Source organism: Hibiscus syriacus, unplaced genomic scaffold, assembly GCF_006381635.1.
Source record: "Hibiscus syriacus cultivar Baekdansim isolate YM2019G1 unplaced genomic scaffold, ASM638163v2 tig00111769_pilon, whole genome shotgun sequence".
Taxonomy (NCBI): domain Eukaryota; kingdom Viridiplantae; phylum Streptophyta; class Magnoliopsida; order Malvales; family Malvaceae; genus Hibiscus; species Hibiscus syriacus.
Window position 1 is genome coordinate 1982128 of NW_024063172.1, and position 21247 is coordinate 2003374.

Sequence of the window (21247 nt, forward strand, 5' to 3'; positions counted from 1 at the left end):
CAAGTTCCGCCACGAAGCTGGCCAGTGCCTTTCTCCCCAGTTTGTCGCCCTTTGATGTTCGTGTAACAAAGAAAATGACGTGGACTTGCTTTCATTGTTTCTCAGAAATTTTCTTCAAATTTCCGTTTCTCTTGACTCAACAAATTATTACCATTCTATTTCTCAATCTCCACCTCCCTACACGCCTACCTGCACTTGAATTATTATTTTATTTTTAGTCCGGGTAAACTAGGTATTTAGTATATAAAATATCAGTTTTGATAAACTTTTATTTTTTCCAAAACATACCTAACTTTTAGTTTTTGTTTCATTTTAATACCTCACCATTAAAAACTTAATGGATAGGCTCGTCGGTCGTCGTCTACAGTTGCTAGTCATCGCATCTTTCAGGCGATAGAGCCTAAACTTTCCAGCCTACGCCTTTACAACCCCTTTAATGCGTTTCAGACCTCCGTTTCACCGAGAAACACCTTAATCTTCCCAAATCGACGATGTACTCTTAGATTTCTCCATCCTCCGATCTCCATGGTCAACCATCCGATAGGCGAGAAATTGGACTATGTTGGTCGACTCGTCATCCTCTCGGGGTCTATCGTTCGGATTGGTCATTCGTCCATCGAAGCTATACCATGTCAGCATGTCTGTTAAGTTTTTAATGGCTGAATACTAAAATGAAACAAAAATTAAACATTAGGTATGCTTTTGAAAAAAATGAAATTTAGATACTAAAAATGACCAAAACTGGCAGCTTAGGTACTAAGTGCGTAGTTTACCCTTTTAGTTTTATATAACATAAAGAAATTATTTAGTATGTCTATATTTTTCACCACCCACGTTTATTTATAATATGTAGTATAAATATACATAATCTTGATGTTTTTTAATTTTTTCTGTAATTTATGTTTAAAATTATCTCTTTTAACAATATTATTTTTAACGTTTAAATTTATTTATTTTAAATATAATATATTTTGTATTCAAAGATTTTCATACTTGCATACCCTCATTAGGAAAAGGTAAATTTCCTTTTTCGTCACCCATCTATTATTCATTTTTGTCCTAATCATTTAATTATTACTTTCTAAAACCATACCTAACATTATGATTTGATCATGTTTTGATCACTTACCATTAAAATTTAGCTATGAAACTAATACAACATCTTTAATTTTTTTTTAATGTTGACGTGACATTATCTTATAGTGACGCGTCAATATCACTATTAATTTTTTAATGACGCTGACCAAAACAGAATCAAAACGTAATATTCAGTATGCATTAAAAATAATAGTTGGACAATCAAAACAAAAATAAAATAATAGGTGAGTAACCAAATATGTAATTTATCTTATTTAAAAGTGAGACAAAGTGAATCAAAAACTGATCAAGCTTATTATGTTAAGAGTTCGAGTCAATTTAAAATTTGAGTTCGAACCATATTCAATTTTGTAAAATTAAAAAAAATATATTGAAAAGATGTTTTGGTCCTTAACTAAATTTGATTTTTTTCGACTTGATCTCTAATTTTTTTTATTTATTTATAACATTTTTTTGGATAATAAAATATTTTTATTGATAATCTATTTTTATATTACTAATTGACATAAGATTTTATATTAGTGGACAAAATTAAGAAAATTAAGGTGACATATAAACTTTTAAGGAACCAAAATGCATTATAAATATAAAATATTTAAATTATATAATAATTTAAAAAATTTAGAAAACAGACCATTCCATTTTAGGCCATTGGATCACATGTTATAGGGTTTATTGTTTTAGTGGTTTTATCTAATTAATAAAAATAAATTTTATTTAGATTACTAAATAAATAGGTAAAAGACGAGAAATTATTAAATGATCCCGGCTCACCGCGTCATCCGTGGTCTAAACCAATAATATTTGTCTGTATAATTTTTTCAAGGTGAATATTTACCTCTTTCCTGCATGTAAATAAAATGTGAGTGATTATTTGGAAGTTATTTTAAAATTTACTGTTATTATTCATTGGATCATGGATGAAGTGGTGAACCGAGTCCATAAAATAATTGTTCGATAAAAGACATATAAAGAAGTGATACGAGAATTAAAAAATCGAATAAATTATATAATGGAAATTGCATTTTTTTTAAAAGAAAGAGAACATTTATTATTTTCCATGTGGGGAATTTTTTAAAGTAATATAGTCAAGAAAAATAAGAGACTTTTCTTCATACAAAATTGAGGTAATTCAAAACTTTGACAAAAGGGAAGATTTGTTCCAATTTAATGGGTTCGAGTCCCACATTTGTTAATAAAAAGTCCAAATTGATTTCGATGAGATTAAAAAATGATAATGAAATTAATTATTATGACAGTAATATTTAAATTAATAGTGAGATATATGTTCGAATTTAATAATAATGATGGTCCATATATTAATCATAAGTGAAGAAAAATAACCATGAAATATATTATTTTAAAATTTATGAAATATTAACGATGAGTTGATCCGTTAGATAAGATATTAGATCTTTTAAAGGAAAATCAAGAGTTTGAATCTTTACATTTGTTAATGGAGCAAATTAGATTGGGAAAGTCAGTTTCATCTCTGAATTAGTCAATTAGTAAATCAGATACATATAGTTATATCTTGACTAATTCGGATCGACTTGCGTCACACACTTGTTTTAGTGAGTGAGTCGTCTTACAGAGACTTTTTACATACACAAGTACTCAAACATGAGACATCAGAAGAATGGGCCAAGGGCACCGCAAAGCTCTAATGGTGATGGCCAAGCTGTCGTCTATTTGACATGTCATTGTCTCATCTTAATCACCCTCTAGGCATACTCTTCCCATGTAGGGTAGGCCCTCAAAGCTATCTCCACCTTTTTAACTCTCCCCCTTCGAAATTTGTTCTATCTCTTTAGTTTTCTTCATTCTTCTTCTTCTCCTCCATTTTAAAAGAGCCACCAAAATTTAAGCCTACCACTTCATTTGAGGCCAATTCCATATAGCTCAGAGCTGATACATATATGTATGTTATGAGTCATAATAGTTTGATGGTTAATTAGTTTATGGCAGTAGTAATACCGGAAGCAGCGATCATGAGCAACGATAATAATAATAATAGTAATACCAATATCAACGTCGTGGACGACGGCAGCAACCACGACATCAGCATCAGCAGCAGCGGCAAAGATGAGCACGAGCACGACGTGGTGATGCCTGGTTTTCGATTCCACCCTACCGAGGAAGAACTCGTGGAGTTCTACCTTCGACGTAAGGTGGAGGGCAAGCGTTTCAATATCGAGCTCATCACTTTCCTTGATCTTTATCGCTATGACCCCTGGGAGCTTCCTGGTAAGAAAAACTGCAAATCCTTCTGGTTGTTTGCCTCTTCATTTCTTTCCTTCTTCTCTCTATCACACACACACACACATGCATATATGTGTATATCTTTTGTTTGAATTCTTGTGCGGAACATCTCAGCCTTGGCTGCAATTGGGGAGAAAGAGTGGTTCTTCTATGTTCCAAGAGACCGGAAGTACAGAAACGGGGATCGACCGAATCGTGTTACGACGTCCGGTTACTGGAAGACGACCGGAGCAGACCGTATGATTCGAGGCGAGAACTCTCGATCCATTGGTCTGAAGAAAACCCTAGTCTTCTACTCCGGTAAAGCTCCCAAGGGAATCCGATCCAGTTGGATTATGAATGAGTATCGACTGCCTCACCACGAGACCGAAAGCTACAAAAAGGTATATTATTTCCACTTATAATTTGATGCACCAAATCTCACCATCTATTTGTTCTACCATCGGGCTCAAACAACTGAATTTACATAGCGTAAGTCAGTGTTATTAATAATTAATAAAAATTCTAAATGGATACGATCTTGTTATATGTCTCCTTTCATCAAACCCTAGTTTCTCTTTTGAAAAATTCATAATTGCAAGGTTTCCTTCTAGTCTTGTTGTTATTAATTGATTTCTTTACTGTATCTGCATGAACTTTGGATTCCATGACCCCAAAAGAACCTTTACACCAATTACATGTATTCAATACTACTATTACTTCCAGTCACGAGTATCATAACTGTAACCTACTCTCAATGTCCACCAACATTTAATTGATGCTTGGGAATTGCTTCTTCATTCTCTTCACCAGCTCCGGTGTCGTTTTTCAGGCGGAAATATCGCTTTGCCGGGTGTACAAGAGAGCCCGAGTGGAGGATCACCCGTCGCTACCACGTTGTCTTCTGACATGGCGGCCGTCGGATTCTTCCAGAGGACAACTATCTATGGAGAAGAGATATCCCCAAGAGGCACCAGCAGCTCAACAAGCCATGGAAAAAATAAGTGAAACCGAAGGAAGCAGTAGCACAAGTACCTCTGATGTTACAACAACTCTCGGACTTTCGAAACGGAACGTATACCGTCCGATGGCTCCTCCTCCGATCAGCACGACACTCGGATTACCATCTGAAATGGAAGGTGAAGGAATGTTGTTAAACCACCAGTCCAAGCAAGGCTGCTGCTCTGTACTCCCCAATCCCACAACTCTCTTTCCACTAGTCCCTTCTTCCGTTCCACCGAACATCGTCGTCGACGATCTCCACCTGCTAGTAAGCTTCCAACAAGCTACATTGAACCAGCAACAATACTACAATCCAAATCATCATCTCCATCTGCATAATCATCAACAACAGCAACCGTAGTTTTCGACTTTGCCGGCACAACCACAGGCACAACAGCTTTCTCTGAACGTGCTACAAGCGACACAACCGAGTACGGCGGCCTTGTTGGACAGGCTTTGGGAGTGGAATCCGATCCCGGAAGGTAACAACCCTTTCAAATAGGCGCCGCTGCTACATATATATATATATATATATATATTGCTACTAATCTGTAGAGGTGGTTTGATTCCTTTAGAGTGATTATTTGTTGCTGTTGTTTACGTAGATATGTAGTAGGGTGAGGCTGCAACCCAACTAAAAGGAATACATTTTGTTTAACATGTCATATATAGTGATAGAATTGGAAGAAATTAAAAACCATTATGTATTTCCCCAATCTAATTGCAATCAAATCAACATTTGTTTAATCGAAATTCAAAGTCGTAATAATAATCAAAATCTTCTTTTTGAATTTAACGTTCATCATCCATAGTCACCCAATAATCGTCAATAATACTCATTTGTCTCTAAAAAACTAAACATTTTAGAGGTGATGAAGGAGTGGTGGGCGAAACCTAAGTACCCACTTCGTAAAATAAATCTAAATGCATCAACAAACGACCACAAAAGAGAATCTAAACACTGAATGGCCACCGACAATGACAAATCAAATATGAGCCACATGAGAATCACTACACGATCACATATCTACCTCAGAGATAAACGAACATGTCATAAGATAGAGAAAATTTGCCACAAGAGCATAGTAAAACGTGTTACAAGAGTAGTGTTAAAATGTGTCAAAAGGACAAACGAACATGTACAAAATATACGAAAAGTAAGTAGTCTAACAAACTTTATTTTTATTAAAAAAATAGAATAAAAACTTAACAAATAATGAACCAATACAAGATACAGAAAACTAATGATAAAGTGTGAGAATGCTGCCATGTTGAATATACCAAAGAAACCTTCAAGAACTTGTGCACTTTCTTTATTCAATTAGCAAAGATGATTGCAAAAGCTCATCACAAGCCTCACGTTCTTCCAGCTTATATAACAGTTTTACAAAGCTTTAAAAACTGCTTAACAATATTCTGTTATAACCAACTATCTTCTAGACTCTTATCAATTCTAGAACCATCTCAACTATATCATGCATGAGCATGCATGGAAACACGTCTGGGACTGCTGCATACATATGCAGTGCAGTAACTCTCAACATAAAGATTCGGTGACGATCAACACCAAAACTAACATTGTGGCTCACAAAAGTAAAAGAGAAAAAAAAACCTCGTTTGCATAATTAAATGTTAATTGAGAAAGGTAATTAAAAGATTAAAGCGAAAGTGTCGTGAGGTTGGAATAGGAGAAGGGCACAGTAATTTAAATCGTGGTTACAACTTTTAGATTAATGTATTGTGTTTATCGTCATTATTGACATAATTAACGCTATGATAACAATTATTTCAAATGTAAATTTTTTAAATCTAAACTAATTTAGTAAAAATATTTAGAACACATACTGATGATATAAATATATGATAATAAAAACATGTTTAGTATGATTACATGTTGAGACAAAGTGTATAATACGTGTAGTGATTGTTGATATGTTTATTAAATTAAAAACATGTCAGCTTTGTTAATTTAACTATTATGAATTGATTTAACTTATCTTTTTCGTCTATATGTTACATATACATATTATAAATACTATATGATAAATTGATAACGTTATTATATAATAATTGAACTAAATGATATGTTTTAAACATTTTCAATGTGAAAACATGTTTGTCTACCTATAATATGACTAAAATATAAATTATATATTAAAATGATTATTTTTTTTATTAAAATGATTATATATATGTGTGTGTTTAACATGTTTTTTTAAATAAGATAGAAGTTGTTAGTTTTATTAAAAGTAGAAAATATCTAAATTATAATGAATATTTATAACAACAATTGTAAATTAAACACATAATAAGAACACTTTTTTACAATCATTAACACATAAATTAAACTAACCACTTAAGATCACAGAAGGGAAAAGTTTTTAAAAAAACTTTAATAAAATAAATTCGAATAAAAAGTATAAATATATCTGATCACATTGATAAACAACCTATGAAAATAGATTAAATAAGTGCATCTTAGAGTGGAACCGACATGACTGATGAAGGCAGGAAGAAGCGCGTATTCATTGAGCTCGCTGCCTCTCATTTTTAGAACCAAGTAGAGTGGTTCATGTTCTTAAGTTCAAATATTAATTACTCTAATTGAAACCAAATTACAATTTATTGTGGTTTTTTACAATATTATTCAATCTCTAACTGAAATGCACTTTGATTATTGTCACGTGTTAAATAATTTTTTCTTTAATCTAAAGTGATTATAGGGTACTATATACATATCCTATAATTATAATTATTTAAATTTAATATCTATAGGGAGAATATCGCTCTCCTTTAAACCCTAGTTGCTCTCTCTCTCTCTCCATCCTTTCCTTTATTTTCTTTTATGATTTGTGTTATTTTCTATAGATTAAATTAATTTTCTTCTTCTTTGATTTTGTTTAGCCGGTTACGGTATCAGTTTTAATGTTGGTTGTTGACCGTTAATTGTCTTTACTCTTTGTTTTTTTTTTAATAAGAATTATTGTCTTTATGACACATTTATCTCATCTTTTATGGAACATTTATCTCTGTCTTTGTGGCACATTTTTTTTTACCTTTTGATAGTTTTCGGTCGCTTGACTGCTGTTTTCGTTTATTTTTTTTCCTCAGTGTTAGATTTGACATCGCCACTACTAATTACGATGTCGTTTATTTGTTATCATGTTGATCCTCCCTGCTTTGGACCCTCAGATTGATTTGAATACGTGTTTTGCTTTGGTAGATAGTTTTCTCACGTCACTTGACTTGATTTGTGATTTGTCGGTGGTCTTTCAGTAGATTCATCCTCTTTTTGTGATTTGTTTGGCGATGCAATCAGATTTGTTCGTATCTTTATTTTGTTCGAGCATTTTGGTTAAATTTTTTAACATTTTCCTTCTTTGGTTCTTGTATGATCTAGGTGGATAATATTTTGTATCAATGGTTATAGAAAAATATCTTAATTATAATTTAGTTTTCGTTTATGGTTATGCTTGTAAATCTTCATTGTAATTCTGGATATTTTCTATCTTTAATAAAACTAGCAGCTTTCTATAAAAAAAAATCACCATTCTCCTTTAAGCTCAATAAATTTTTAAGTAAAATTTAAATAAAAGTTAATTTGCATCACATGTTCTCAAAGTATGATCCTCATTTTAAATTGATATTTTAACTTTTAAATATTTCAATTTCATCCCTAAACTATAATTATCATTATAAATTAATCCTCAAAAAGTTTAAACATTTCAATTTCACCCTTCAAACTATAACCTTTATTCTAAATTGATCCCCAAACTTTTTTAGCATTCCAAATTTATCTTAAACTATACATATATACTAATTGCAACCCTTGTTACTAAAACCATTGGGTCACGTTATATTATTGTATGTTTGAATTTTTTTAAGTTAAAGTATGGTTGAAACTAATTACGTATTTGAATAAATTTAAGGATGAAATTGAAAGATTTAAAAATTTTAGGGAATTAATTTAGAAAGAATGTCATAATTTAGGGATGTAATCAGAATGCTCAAAAGTTTAAGGATTAGTTTAGAATAAAAATAATAATTTATTAAAAATTATTTTATTTGAATAACCCTCGAAAAGACACCATAAGATTTTGGGATCTTTCATAGGTTAGCCAAATAATTACTAAAGAATCTCATAATTTTTTATAGTATTAACAATAACCTTTTTTATTAAATATAAGTACAAAATACAATAGTAAAAATATCCCCTTTTTGTATTATATAAATATGTACATCAATTTCCTCAAAAAATATATAAATACATATTAGTCAAAATAAAGAATAAATATATACACATGACACATAAATAGATTATATATATATGCGCAAAAATGAATAACAACAATAAAATATATGGGTAAAAATAGATAAATACATATATCACAAGCATAAGGATTAAACTCAGATAAATAAAAAATCAGGGACCAAATATGTACTACTACCCTTTAATTAAAGACCAAAACACAAGAAATTAAAATAACATAGGTTAAATATGTAAATAGTCTATAAAAACATGTATGAAAGTTCATTTCGGTCTGGGTTGTATCTAGTTTGGGTCCTTGTAACATGGACCTGCAAAAAGAACTTAAATATTAATATTTAATATATAATAATAAGAATAATAAGAATAATAATAAATAAAAACTACTAAAAAAATCTGGACAAAGACGGATGTCTACAACGATGATTATAGTTTAGGGACATATATGCAATTAACTCTTTAAATAATAGTTAAAGTTTAAGAATTAATATTGTTAAAAAACAACTTTCAATCTATTGACATCGAACGATCACACCCTTAACATTTATAGTATTAGAATCCGAATCCTCAAGAAATAACAATAATTTCTTAATTATGGAAGTCATTTAGTTCGCACCCTTAAAATTTTCTTTTATTAAAAAGATCATGTTATTTATTAAACATTATTTCATTTATTTTAGTCTTTTAAGTTTTAATTTTTTTGTCAAAATTGAATTATCTGATGAAACCATGGAAAAGTCGTCGCCGGTTGCATATCTTCCGGCAGGATCTTTCAACAGCTTCTCGAGCGCTGAAACAAAGAAGCATTAATCCATTAGAGGAAACAATTAACCCTCGTGGCACTTAATCTTTGGAGGAGGAGGCCTTATAACTTAGCTTCAAAGCCTTTCCCAATATGAAATTTTAGCCAAGGAATTCTCTCATTAGGACCTACTTTTGCCTCAATGTATTCCTGTAAAGTTAAAACCAGCAAATAAAATGCAACCCCTTGTATATTTCAACAATAATAAAACCGAGTATCGGCTCGTTTTCGAGGCGAATTCACTCGGACACGAACCAGCACAGTTCCATTCTGAAGAGGCTGAATGCTTGAGCAAACAATATTTGCAGCCTGTGGAACAATGTGTGGGTACTCATTAGTCATTAAGCTCAGTAAAACATGGATAATTAATCATACAAAGGAAAACATATGTTGGGAAATAAACCAAGTACGAGTAATTTCCCTATAACCAGATTAGTAAGAATGCGAAATAAAAGCGGAAAAATAATACCCAAAATTGTTAACGGGGTTCAGCCAATTATGCATACGTCTCCAGACTGCTGTATATTTTTTACTAAAAGGAGAAAATTTACAGGTGTTTACAAAAACACTTGAGAGAGAGCTAGAATGATTTGGGGATTATATTTGAAGCTAAATGGGTTAGGGTATTTATAGTTGAAGCTTAAGGACTAATCTTATAAATACCCTAAAATTCAAAGACTCAATTTTGTAATTATCCTTTCACAATTTCAACAATTTGGTGCTGCCCAAATTTGTTGAATTCTTCAGCCACCCATGTGGAAAAAATCAGTCGCTTATGCCTTTGACTTTTAACAATCTCCCACTTGAAGACTAATTTTAATATGTCTTCACACCTCGATCAATACAACAATATTTCTGCTCTTGTTACTGTAGCATGCCAACTGAAGTTGAGCACAACTTCAGTTTGTCTGTAGTCACCGCCCTGTAAACCCACTTGTTATTGGGCAGTTTCTCCGTGGTTGCCTTGTCCCTCAACGTCTTGGCTCCCTTCGACTCTTGTCCACTAGTCTTTGAATGATTGTTCCTCACTTGAACATCCTCTACAAGCCCCTGCTTCAACCCTTTTCTTAAGATGGTCTCTGAAGCCCTTTTCTCTACACGAACATGCTCGACAAACTCCTTAGACATGGCTAACTTCTCCTGCACTCGGCTTCTACTTGCCTTGGCAGAAATGAAATGTATTGAGCCAACTCTCAACGCCCCCTCGATCTTGGGTTCGTCCTCTTCTCTGGACAACTCGATCCTGGGCTCATCCATCACATTGGATGACTCGGCTCCCCTCGGGTAGTCTCGCAACACTTTTGGTACCTTTAGTTTGCACCCCCTTATTTGCTCGACTCTTACCCTCGGCTTAGTATCTTTGACACTTGAACTTGTGTCAAGACTGCACACCTCTTCTCCAGACTCACTATCTGGTTTATCATTGAATGAACTTTCTCTGCCACTCGAGGAAAAATATTCCTCATCCTTTGACTTGCCTTTATCATGGATTCGCTTGCCACTACTCTCGGCTTTCGACTTTGTTTTGGAAGTCTTGTTTTTCTTGACTCCAAATTCTTTGATTGACTCGGCGGTTGTCAAGGCTTTAGATATCTCCTTAACTTCCCTTCGCTCCAACACTTTCTTCGCCCATGGCTTCAATCTGAACATGAAGGTGAAGAACCCATCTTCTTCAGTCAAACTCGAAACTTTGAGCATGAGTCTTCTGAATCGGTTCACATACTCCTTAAGTGTCCCTTTATGCCTGAGACGCCTCAACTTGGACCACACCTCCATCCTGGCATACTGTGAGCGGATTTGCTCACTCTGCACCCTCAGCTTGACAGCTTTATCTCTTGTTATCACACGGGTCCCTTCTTGTGCTCGACTGCTTTGACACCTGCAGTCTCGTCATGTTTCCTTTTTGGATTGACTACTTGAGAACTTGTAGTCGCACCATGTCTTGTTCCTTGCTTGGCCGTATTGATCCCCTCAATCGAACCAAGTCTTTTCCCTGGCTTGGCAGCTTTAACACTTGCAACCGTGCCAATTTCCGCTACTTCTCCTTCTTCCATCCTCTTCATGATGGTTGCAAGGTGATGCTTCTCGGGACATCCTCTAATCAAATGAGGACCATCACAGAAGTAGCACTTCAATTTTTATTTGCTCCTATTCTTCTTTACACCGGACTTAGCCTTGCCATTTTTTCCCGATGGCTTTCCTTGGCTACGAACAGTCAATGGCTCACCTTGACCATTCGAAGTGCTTTCTCTACCATCTCCCTGCTGCATCTTTTCCCGGTCTCCACCATTGTTTCCACTATCTATGGGCATGGTCCTGGATGACACATCGCTACTTGGCTTGTCACCTGCAAGCTTAGACAGCTTTTTGGCTACAGTTATAGCTTCCGAAAGTCTCTGGGCATCACCTTGCTCTCTCCCGAGCATTGCCCCTGATCTAAGTCCTTCCAAGAAGGTCTTGAGCGCACCATCCAACTTCTCAATTTTCACATTCCCTTGTTTGCAGCCATCGCTCCCACTCGAATCTGGCTTCGTTTGGATCGTTTCTGACAATTTCTGCGAACCACCGTGTATTAGAACACCTCCGTCGACGAACTCGTATCGCCGACCAAATTTCACTATTCACGAAATTCACTATTCACATAAATGGTAACATCGCAGAAAAATTGACAAAATTCATAACCAAAAAGCTCTGATTACCATATTAGTGAGAATGCGAAATAAAAGCGGAAAACTAATACCCGAAATTGATAACGGAGTTCAGTCAATTATGCATACGTTTCCGGACTGCGGCATATCTTTTACTAAAGGAAGAAAATTTACATGTGTTTACAAAAACACTTGAGAGAGACCTAGAATGATTTGGGGATTATATTTGAAGCTAAATGGGTTAGGGTATTTATAGTTGAAGCTTAAGGATTAATCTTGTAAATATCCTAAAATTCAAAGACTCGATTTTGTAATTATCCTTTCACAATTTCAATAATTCGGTGCTGCCCAAATTTGTTGAATTCTTCAGCAACCCATGTAGAAAAAATCTGCCGCCCGTGCCTTTGACTTTTAACAACATAGACCTGGATATTGAGTGCCTTCTTTGCAAGATCAGATGGAAGCAAGGGGATTTGAGGGTATTTCTCCTCCAGATACTGTTGGTTTAATTCCACATTCATTAAAAACAAACAAATCAAGCTAGGTAATGAATGCAACAGAATTGAATAAACAGAAAACTGACCATGAAAATGGCGAAAGAGTCAGATATGACAACGTTGCCGTCGACCAGCACCGGAACATATCCGATGGGATTCAGCTTTTGGAACTCTACACATTTTCCGCAGGTTCAACAATGTTTCAATCACAACAGTCAATGAAATAGAATCAAAATGTTAAAATTGTTGAACCAGAAAAAAAAAATTTGTAACCAGAACTGAGTTGCTCCCCCTTAAACAAGTTAACAGGTATGTACTGGTACTCCAGACCTGCAGCCAAATCCATAAACCAAAAGTGATTACTAATCAGTAAAAGATTGAAAAAGGAAGGGGAAAAAAAAAGAAAGAAGAGAGTACATTTGAGGTTAAGAGCAATTCTGATGCGGCAGGAGCAGGAGCTCCTCTGGCAAGAATACAGCTTCAGTTTGTTCTGCTGCTGTGTCTGTTCATGTTCATGTTGATGCACCATTCTTATTGTTAATTCATAACCAATACCATCATAGTAAATGAACAAAGCTATATGAACGGAGAAGATGAAGATCTCACCATATTGTCTGTTGATACTACCGATTACAGAAGACAACGCTCCCACATCATCATTGAAAAAAATAAAAAAAAATACTACCTCAATAGTTCTATTTATTTTTTAATAGTGGGTGATCAAAATAAAACTAATGCTAAACGTTAGATATAATTTTGAAATAAAAAATAGTTGTGTGATCAAAACAGAATAAAAGTGATAGTTGGGTACTAAACTTGTAGTTTACCCTATTTAAATTGTTGATAAATGATCTTAGTGGTAAAAGCCAATGTTGTTCTCCTTAAAGAATTTAAATTCAAGCAACTATGTTTATACCTTAGGTATTCTTTTCAAAAAAGGGGTGACTAACATCTTAGTCCTTAAAGTTGTTCACTTTTTCCATAATGGTACCCAAACTTTCTTTGTCCACATTGGTACTTGGACTTCTCTACTTTTCCCACTTTTGCATCTAAACATTTTTAGTCCACACTGATACCTGAACTTGTTTACTTTTCCCACATTGGTACTTTTTTGTAACGGTTTTAATTCCTACAGCTTCACATTTTTATAACTTTTTAGGTGATGTTGTGGCACAATCTCGAGTATCATATCGCCCCTTCTAACATTGTTACTGAAAAAGTATTGGCATGGGAGAAATAGATAAGTTTGGGTACCAACATGAATCCAAAAAAGTTAGATACTACTATGGAAAAAATAGATAAATTTGAATATCAATTTGAATTAAACCAAAAAATAAATATCAATATAGGAAAAATGGGCAAATATACCAATGGAGGCTTTGTTTAGCTATTATTAGAATATGAGTCGAAGAAAAATGTTATTATTATAATAGTCCATGCTCATCACATTGCTAATATCCTAATTTGTGAATGGTTGGATTAATTAGGTACAGAAAATATGCATTGATTATTTAATTAATTTGCTAACGCCACAAATGATTCAACAAGTTCTCAGGTTTATGAAGTCTTTTAATGTGATTCTTATACTTAAAATACTTGAATTGTGTATTATTGTAGGGTCCGTAAACGAACTGAACGTTCAGCGAATCGTTCGTGAACCGTTCGGCTAGAAGTTCGTTTATTAGTTAAACAAACGAACATGAATAAGATTTTATGTCAGTTTAATTAAATGAACGAACACGAACAAAAGGCTCGTTCGTTCATTTACGTGCGATCATCTGTTCGTTTGAGTTCGTTAATTTTTGGGAAGAAATTTCATTCTTTTTCTCCTTGAAACTGAACCCAATGTCCCAGGAAAACATTTTGACACATATTTCTGCAAACAGAGATATGACTATGGACATGGAGAATTAAACCACCCAATTTAATTCGGATAAACATGCCATACATGTTTATGATATGTCCATGTTGCATAATATATGATATTATAGATTCTTACATAAACTTCAGGACTAACATAATCCTTATTATCATTCATCATTCCCTCGAATGAACCATTCCGAGGTATATGTGTACCTCATCAATCCACCGTCTTAACAAGCGCCCTATGCCGAAGGAGCATCCGGCTGATTCTCTGGTATAGCCTTTTGGAATTCCGGTAGCTCACTATATGCCTCGTTCAACCGAGTTAAAAGCGGGAATTTAGCCTACAAAATAATAGGAAAAGAGAAGCCTTGTTAGCCAAGAATATATGTGTGTATGGAAACTTTAATTGAGCTGAAATGAACAAACACAAATAAGAAGCAGAAACAAGATGTTCATCGATGAGCAGATTACCATGTCGACATTGAATCGTTGTATCCCAGCAAGAATCTGTGGTGCTAGGAATGCATCTGCCTGCAGACAGAGTCAACAGGCCATATTTATGTGTGTATGTATATTTTCAGAATATTTCTAACTAGAGTATATAACTTCATCTATTTCTTCTTCTACTGTATGTTAGGAGTCAACTTCTAAAGGGCATCATAACAAGTAACCGAAGGCGATATTAGCAAACGTCAAACAGAGTTTAGACCTATGATTAACTCATTTGCATCTAAAAGCACAAAGGCATATATGCTTCAGGGGCAAAACTGTGTCTCGATGATGCCTGATTTATATTTACCAGATCAGGCATAACTGCAGGAAACTAAAACAGTTTTCACCAAAACTATCGATCAGGCCAAATTCATTCAAACTGATATCCGAAATCCTTTCATCCGCATCCTGCAACAAATATATAAGCATTCCAAAAACACCAAAACATATGCACCTTTGTGCTCGATTTACCACGTGCTTTGAGCATGAAGTTGCATTTAAAAACATGACAGAATGGAACAAACCATGGCAACTTCATCTCCGATCGCATATTTTCCAGCATGATCTTTTAACAGCTTCTCAAGTGCTGAAACAAAGAAGCGTGAAGGAAACAATAAACCCTCATGGGAAGTAATCTTAGTAGAATAGTTATATGTACGATGCCTTTACTCATCACTTACCTCCGAAGCCTTTCTCGATATGAAATTTTGCCCAAGGAACTTTCTCTTCCGGACTTACTTTTTCCTCGATGTACTTCTGCAAAGGTAAAAACAGCAAATCAAACGCAATCCCTATATCTTTCAATGATCCCATCAAAAACCAAAACGGAGGCATAACAAATTCACTCGGAGACCAACCAGCACAGCTAGATTCTGAAGAGGCTGAATGCTTGAGGAAACAATATTCGCGGCCTATAAAACGACGCGAGAATGCTCATTATTGTCGCGTAACTTAGAGACAAAAAACATAAAAAAAAGAAAAGAAATGGAGGACATCAGAGACCTGGATATTGAGTGCCTTCTTAGCAAGATCGGATGGCAATAAGGGGATTTGAGGGTATTTCTCCTCTAGATACTGTTGGGTTTAATTCCACATTCATTAAAAACAAACAAATAAAGCTAAGTAACGAATACTATAGAATTGAATTGAATGAAAAGAAGGGGAAACAGGAAAAAAATGACCATGAAAATTGCGAAAGAGTCTGAAACGACAACGTCACCGTCCACCAGCACCGGTACATACCCAATAGGATTCAGCTTTTGGAATTCTACCCATTTCCCAAGTTTCATCAATGTTTTTAATTTCAATAATTAATGAATTAGAAACAAATTAATAAACCCAGAAAATTTAAAAGAATCCTGACCAGGACTGAACTGCTCCCCCTTAAGCAAGTTAACGGGTATGTACTCATAATCCAGACCTGCCAAAAAAACCCAGAAACCAAAAGAAACTTCTAATTAGTAATAGATTGAAAATGATTAAAACCCAGAAAAAGAAAGGGAAAAAGGGCAGGAACCTTTGAGGTTAAGGGCGACTCTGATGCGGAAGGAGCAGGAACTCCTCCAGTAAGAATAGAGCTTCAGTTTGTTCTGCTGCTGTGCCTGTTCATGTTCATGTTGATGAACCATTCTTATTGTTAACTCATAATCAGTATCTGCGTACTAATGGAACAGAGGTTGATGAACAGAGAAGATTGTACCATAGTATCTCTTGATTCTGAGGAATTCACAAGTCTTTTCTCAATGTTTTTTTTTCTTCTACTATCTTTCTCTTGTCTAGTTGTTTCTTTCACAAGTCATTTTCTGATTAATTATAAGGGTAAAGTATAGTAATGGTCACTGAACATTTCAGAAGCTTGCATTTAAGTCCCCCAACATTTAAAACTTGCAATACAGTCCCCCAACATTTATTCTATTTGCAATATGGTCCCCCAACTTAAACCACAGTTAGAAAATTATGATAAATTATATAAATGGTCATTGAACTTTTCAGTCACTTGAATTTAGGTCCCCCAACTTTTAAAACTTGCAAAACAATCATCAATTTCATTCTAAATCCCAATTTCCAAAGTAATTCAATTTTATTCTAAACCCTAAATTCCAAAATACTTAAATTAAATTCAATTATGTCAAAGTTATTATTATTTAATTTCATCTTATTTCATGTGATACGTATTTTTTATATAAATATAATAGTATAATTCTTATCTGTTGAAGAAATTTTTTAATTAAAAAAAGTAGTTAGGATATAAAAGAGGTTGAAAATAATTCGAATTTTAAATTTATAAAATGTTATTTTGACGTATAAATAAAAGTGTAAACTACTCGGTTGACAACTTAACTATCTAGCCCTTTTTACTTTTGTCATCGATCTTTTAAATTTATCAATCATACCACATAATTATTTAACTGTTTCAACTAAGCCACTAGTCGTTACCAATTGATAAAAATGATGATGTGGCAGTTAAAAGGAATTGACATTAATATACATTCAGTCTTTATTATTTATATAATCAATTTGGTCCTAAATTAAATAAAATTTAATAAATTAATCATTTAATTAGGATCTGACATGTGTTAGCACACGATCATGACACGTGTCATTGGTGACATGTGTTACCACCTAATTATTTATATATGCTATCAATTTGGTCCTAAATTAAATAAAATTTAATAAATTAATCATTTAATCAGGATCTGACATGTGTTAACACATGATCATGATATGTGTTATTGGTGACACATGTCACCTCCTAATTAGAAGAAAATTAAGTTACAAAGAAGTAAAATTTGGGTCTTGGGCAAACTCAAACCTGAGTCACGCAAATGAAAGATATAGGGTCGAGCCACTAAGCTAACACAATCGTTTGTGTTAAGAGATATACAATAATACATATACTAATAGTATGACCAATGCCAGAAAAAAAAAGAATATAATGTAAAATGGAAATAATGAGATTTGAACTTCGGCAAAAAATTTGAAAGCAATAAATGATGGGAAAATATTATATTTTTTACAATAAAAAAATATTATATTTGATAAATTGTTTGATAGATTTAATATATTTTTTTAAATATTAGTTGATACAATATTTTAAAAGAATAAATTTAAGATTTATATATTTTTAAACTAAATTTAATAATTATATTTTTCATATTTATAATTCATGATTATATATATAATCTTAAGTTGAGTATTTCTAATATAATTAATAATTTTAATTTCTTATTAAAAATAAATATTCAAAAAATATAAATGATTCATACATTAATATATGAATATATTTTTTATTTATACATCTAAATATAAATATACATTTATATAAATATATTTTTATTCGTTGTGTCTGTGCCTTGAACTCTTTCTTCAAGCCTATATTAACTTAAATTGAAGTATTTTAGAATTTAATTGAAGTATTTTAGAATTTAGGGTTTAGAATAAAATTGAATTACTTTGGAAATTGGGGTTTAGAATGAAATTGATGAATGTTTTGCAAGTTTTAAAAGTTGGGGGACCGAAATTCAAGTGACTGAAAAGTTCAATGACCGTTTATATAATTTATCCTAATTTTCTAACTGTGGTTTAAGTTGGGGGACCATATTGCAAACGGAATAAATGTTGGGGGACTGTATTGCAAGTTTTAAATGTTGAGGGACCTAAATGCAAGTTTCAAAAATGTTCAGTGACCATTACTATACTTTACCCTAATTATAATTAAGGGTAAACTACAAATTTAATACATAAATTATCAATTTTATTTTGTATTAGCATCTAAATTTCATTTGTTTCAAAATCATTTCTAACGTTTAATTTTTGTTTCGTTTTAAAATCTTACTGTTAAAAATTTAATGGGTGAATTGTACGTGGAACCTTTTTATGGGTAAATTGTATCATTCACCACTCAATTATCTTCTCTCTTATTTTGGTCATTAAAGTTTAATATTTTTAATTATTTAACTTTCAAATTAATCCTAATTTTAATTTAATTTATTTTAATTATATATTAATAAAAAAACTCATATCACAAAATCATTAATAAAATAAATTATAGTACTTAAAATATGAACAATTTGAAAGTTGAGTAGTTAAATTAATTTTTTTTAAATTTAGTGACCAAAATAGAAGTGAGAAGATAGCTGAATGATAAATAATATAATTTAACCATAAAATTATAATGTCATTAAATTTTTAAAAGTGATGCATAAAATGAAACGAAAAATAAACATTAAACATAATTTTAAAATAAATAAAAGTTTACGTTTTAAAATAAAGTAAAAATAATAATTTAGATATTAAATACGTTGTTTATCTTATAATTAATTATACAAACTTAACTTAAAAAATAACTTTATTAATTGATACACGTCAATATCATTATATATACAATATTATCAATTGTCATATTAGTACGTAATATCGCATAGATTTATTACATTATTTTTAAAACATTGATGAATAATTAGTTTTATTTATAAAAAATTATTTTAATCTAAAATGAAATATTGAGGATTAAAATTAAGTTTTGATACTATATTTAGTTTTAACAGTTTGCAGAATATAACAACGTATTAAGAAATTATCATAAAAATATTTAATTTTGATCTAAAATGAAACGTGAAGAATAATTTGAAAAAAAAATGAATTAAAATAACTATTAATTAAAAATTAATTTTTTTATATATTATATTTAGTTTTAACATTTTGCATTGTAGAACAAAATAAATGGAGTAGTTTTTTTTCCCCGTTAATCTCTATAAATGAAAAAGGCTTCGTCTTTGACCTTTTCTCCTTTGGCCGTTGCGAAGAACACAATCTAAAGCTGATAATGAAAGTGACCATGGAATCGTTTGCTTCAGGCTCGTCGGCAATGGAATTTTGTCTTTCTTGTAAGATAATATTGTTGCATTTCGTATGGAATTTTGTCTTTCTTGAAAGTATAATTCGAGCAGATTCATTCTAGGACATATGCTTTCTGAAATTTGTGAGAATCAATTGGGAATTTGGATCTTGATTTTCTAAATACTTTTCATCGGTGTCATTAATTTTTCAAATTCTATGAGAAATTGATTCATAAGTATACGTGCCTCCATAAAACGAAGGAAATCCTTGAGGTTTCGGATTCACCAAAGCCTTCCTTCTAAAATACATAAATTTAGTTTCACTCAGCCAAGCATGATTGTTGCCTTTTGTGTAAAAAAGGATTTAAGCAACCGCCCGCCTCTTTCTATATACACACTTTAACAATTCTTTGATTTGATTGCAGAGTTTACTTATTGCAGAAATACCCCATTCATGCATCATCCCTGGCCCTTCTGCATTGTCGAAATGGCTTTACGAAGAATGCCGAAACCGGAGTCTTCGGAACTGGAGTCGGCTTCCCCACGATCGCAAGAGGCCAGCTTCAAAAATATAATAGCCGTCGATGAAGGTTCATGTAAATAATAATACTGACAACCCAACGATCTATGAAGGTTATTGGAGGCCAAGAGCGACGAGAGCGAGTGGCCCTACCCGATAATGCCGATGCCAATGGATACAAGCCACAGCTGCCAATCGAGTTGTACTGTCGAGGTAAATTTTCCAAGGAACTCAATGATGATTATATGTGAAATAGTTGGAAATAGTATCATGAGCAGACCAGGTACAAATGAATACCACTAAGAAAACAGAATAGTGCACGGAGAAAATAAGACAGGATGAGACTTGTTCACCTGAAGTATAAGAGTAAATCCAACGATTCCCATAAATAGGTAGTTTTTAGTCACTCCTCTGAAGCAATTGATTTCTTCAGGCTTTCTAGCATTGAACTCGTTGAATTTCTGTGATTTGAGGGGTTATCAAACTCTAAGCTTTACGATAAATGAAAAAATAGACCCCAGAATTTCAACTTTCCAGTTGGTACTTACTTGACACATGACAAAAGCATTGAATATCAAAGAATTCTTCACTTTATAAGCATGAGCCTTGTCACCATCATCCTTCAAACCAAGAATGGTCAAGCTTGAGAAGTTGAGCACGAGGAGGACAGCAACTTGATGTAACGCCTGAAATGAAATGTGAAAACATTATAAGACATAGAACCATTGTACTATATTCCCTGACTTTGGTCCGCGTTAACAATTCTCAGTCAAATAATATTGCAAAACACAAGCTAAGGCAAGTAAATTGTTAACAGGCGAAAATCATATGGTGAGGACCAAAGAAAACGGATACCTGTATGAGCAAGTTCCTCCACATGATGTTTGTAATTAGAGGTTCTCTGGGAAAATAAAACATTTAGATCAATACAAGTAGTCAATTAAATATCAACTTGATAAGGTACATTCAGCCATTT

General features: G+C 32.9%; 3 protein-coding genes and 1 pseudogene across 3 annotated transcripts; 1 reads left to right on the forward strand and 3 right to left on the reverse strand.

Moving 5' to 3' along the window:
• The first annotated feature begins 2940 nt into the window (after window positions 1-2940).
• Window positions 2941-4843, forward strand: LOC120169561 (annotated as a pseudogene).
• A 4007-nt stretch (window positions 4844-8850) lies between these two features.
• Window positions 8851-13169, reverse strand: LOC120169848 (glutathione S-transferase zeta class-like). Its single transcript, XM_039177934.1, has 9 exons — window positions 13162-13169; window positions 12973-13057; window positions 12829-12885; window positions 12642-12727; window positions 12484-12555; window positions 9666-9719; window positions 9488-9560; window positions 9337-9401; window positions 8851-8919 (listed from the first exon to the last, which is right to left on the reverse strand). The coding sequence occupies exons 1-9, from the start codon at window positions 13162-13164 to the stop codon at window positions 8851-8853; spliced, it is 564 nt and encodes a 187-aa protein (XP_039033865.1). The 5' UTR covers window positions 13165-13169.
• Window positions 13170-14458: 1289 nt separating this feature from the next.
• On the reverse strand, window positions 14459-16688 carry LOC120169615 (glutathione S-transferase zeta class-like). The gene is made up of 11 exons (XM_039177726.1): window positions 16613-16688; window positions 16430-16514; window positions 16277-16333; window positions 16095-16180; window positions 15916-15987; window positions 15771-15824; window positions 15594-15669; window positions 15438-15499; window positions 14893-14952; window positions 14643-14762; window positions 14459-14598 (listed from the first exon to the last, which is right to left on the reverse strand). The coding sequence occupies exons 1-10, from the start codon at window positions 16613-16615 to the stop codon at window positions 14661-14663; spliced, it is 657 nt and encodes a 218-aa protein (XP_039033657.1). The 5' UTR covers window positions 16616-16688; the 3' UTR covers window positions 14459-14598; window positions 14643-14660.
• Window positions 16689-19991: 3303 nt separating this feature from the next.
• LOC120169849 (calcium-transporting ATPase 9, plasma membrane-type-like) lies at window positions 19992-21150 on the reverse strand. The gene is made up of 5 exons (XM_039177935.1): window positions 21127-21150; window positions 20820-20957; window positions 20625-20732; window positions 20425-20476; window positions 19992-20312 (listed from the first exon to the last, which is right to left on the reverse strand). Exons 1-5 carry the CDS (start codon window positions 21148-21150, stop codon window positions 20245-20247), a joined length of 390 nt encoding a protein of 129 aa, XP_039033866.1. The 3' UTR covers window positions 19992-20244.
• Between the last annotated feature and the right edge of the window lie 97 nt (window positions 21151-21247).

Excerpts from the sequence above, each read along its gene's own strand:
- LOC120169848 (XM_039177934.1), bottom strand. Across the intron at positions 9,561-9,665 it reads TTCAGAATGGAACTGTGCTG|GAATACATTGAGGCAAAAGT; the intron begins GTTCGTGTCCGA and ends TTAACTTTACAG. Across the intron at positions 8,920-9,336 it reads CCGGCGACGACTTTTCCATG|GTCCATGTTACAAGGACCCA; the intron begins GTTTCATCAGAT and ends TTCTTTTTGCAG.
- LOC120169849 (XM_039177935.1), bottom strand. The coding sequence starts at position 21,150 with ATGTGGAGGAACTTGCTCATACAG. Across the intron at positions 20,733-20,819 it reads ATGCTTTTGTCATGTGTCAA|AAATTCAACGAGTTCAATGC; the intron begins GTAAGTACCAAC and ends CTCAAATCACAG. Across the intron at positions 20,313-20,424 it reads ATTGGCATCGGCATTATCGG|CTGGCCTCTTGCGATCGTGG; the intron begins GTAGGGCCACTC and ends ATATTTTTGAAG.
- LOC120169615 (XM_039177726.1), bottom strand. Across the intron at positions 16,181-16,276 it reads GGGGGAGCAGTTCAGTCCTG|AATTCCAAAAGCTGAATCCT; the intron begins GTCAGGATTCTT and ends GGAAATGGGTAG. Across the intron at positions 15,825-15,915 it reads AGAAGGCACTCAATATCCAG|GCCGCGAATATTGTTTCCTC; the intron begins GTCTCTGATGTC and ends GTCGTTTTATAG.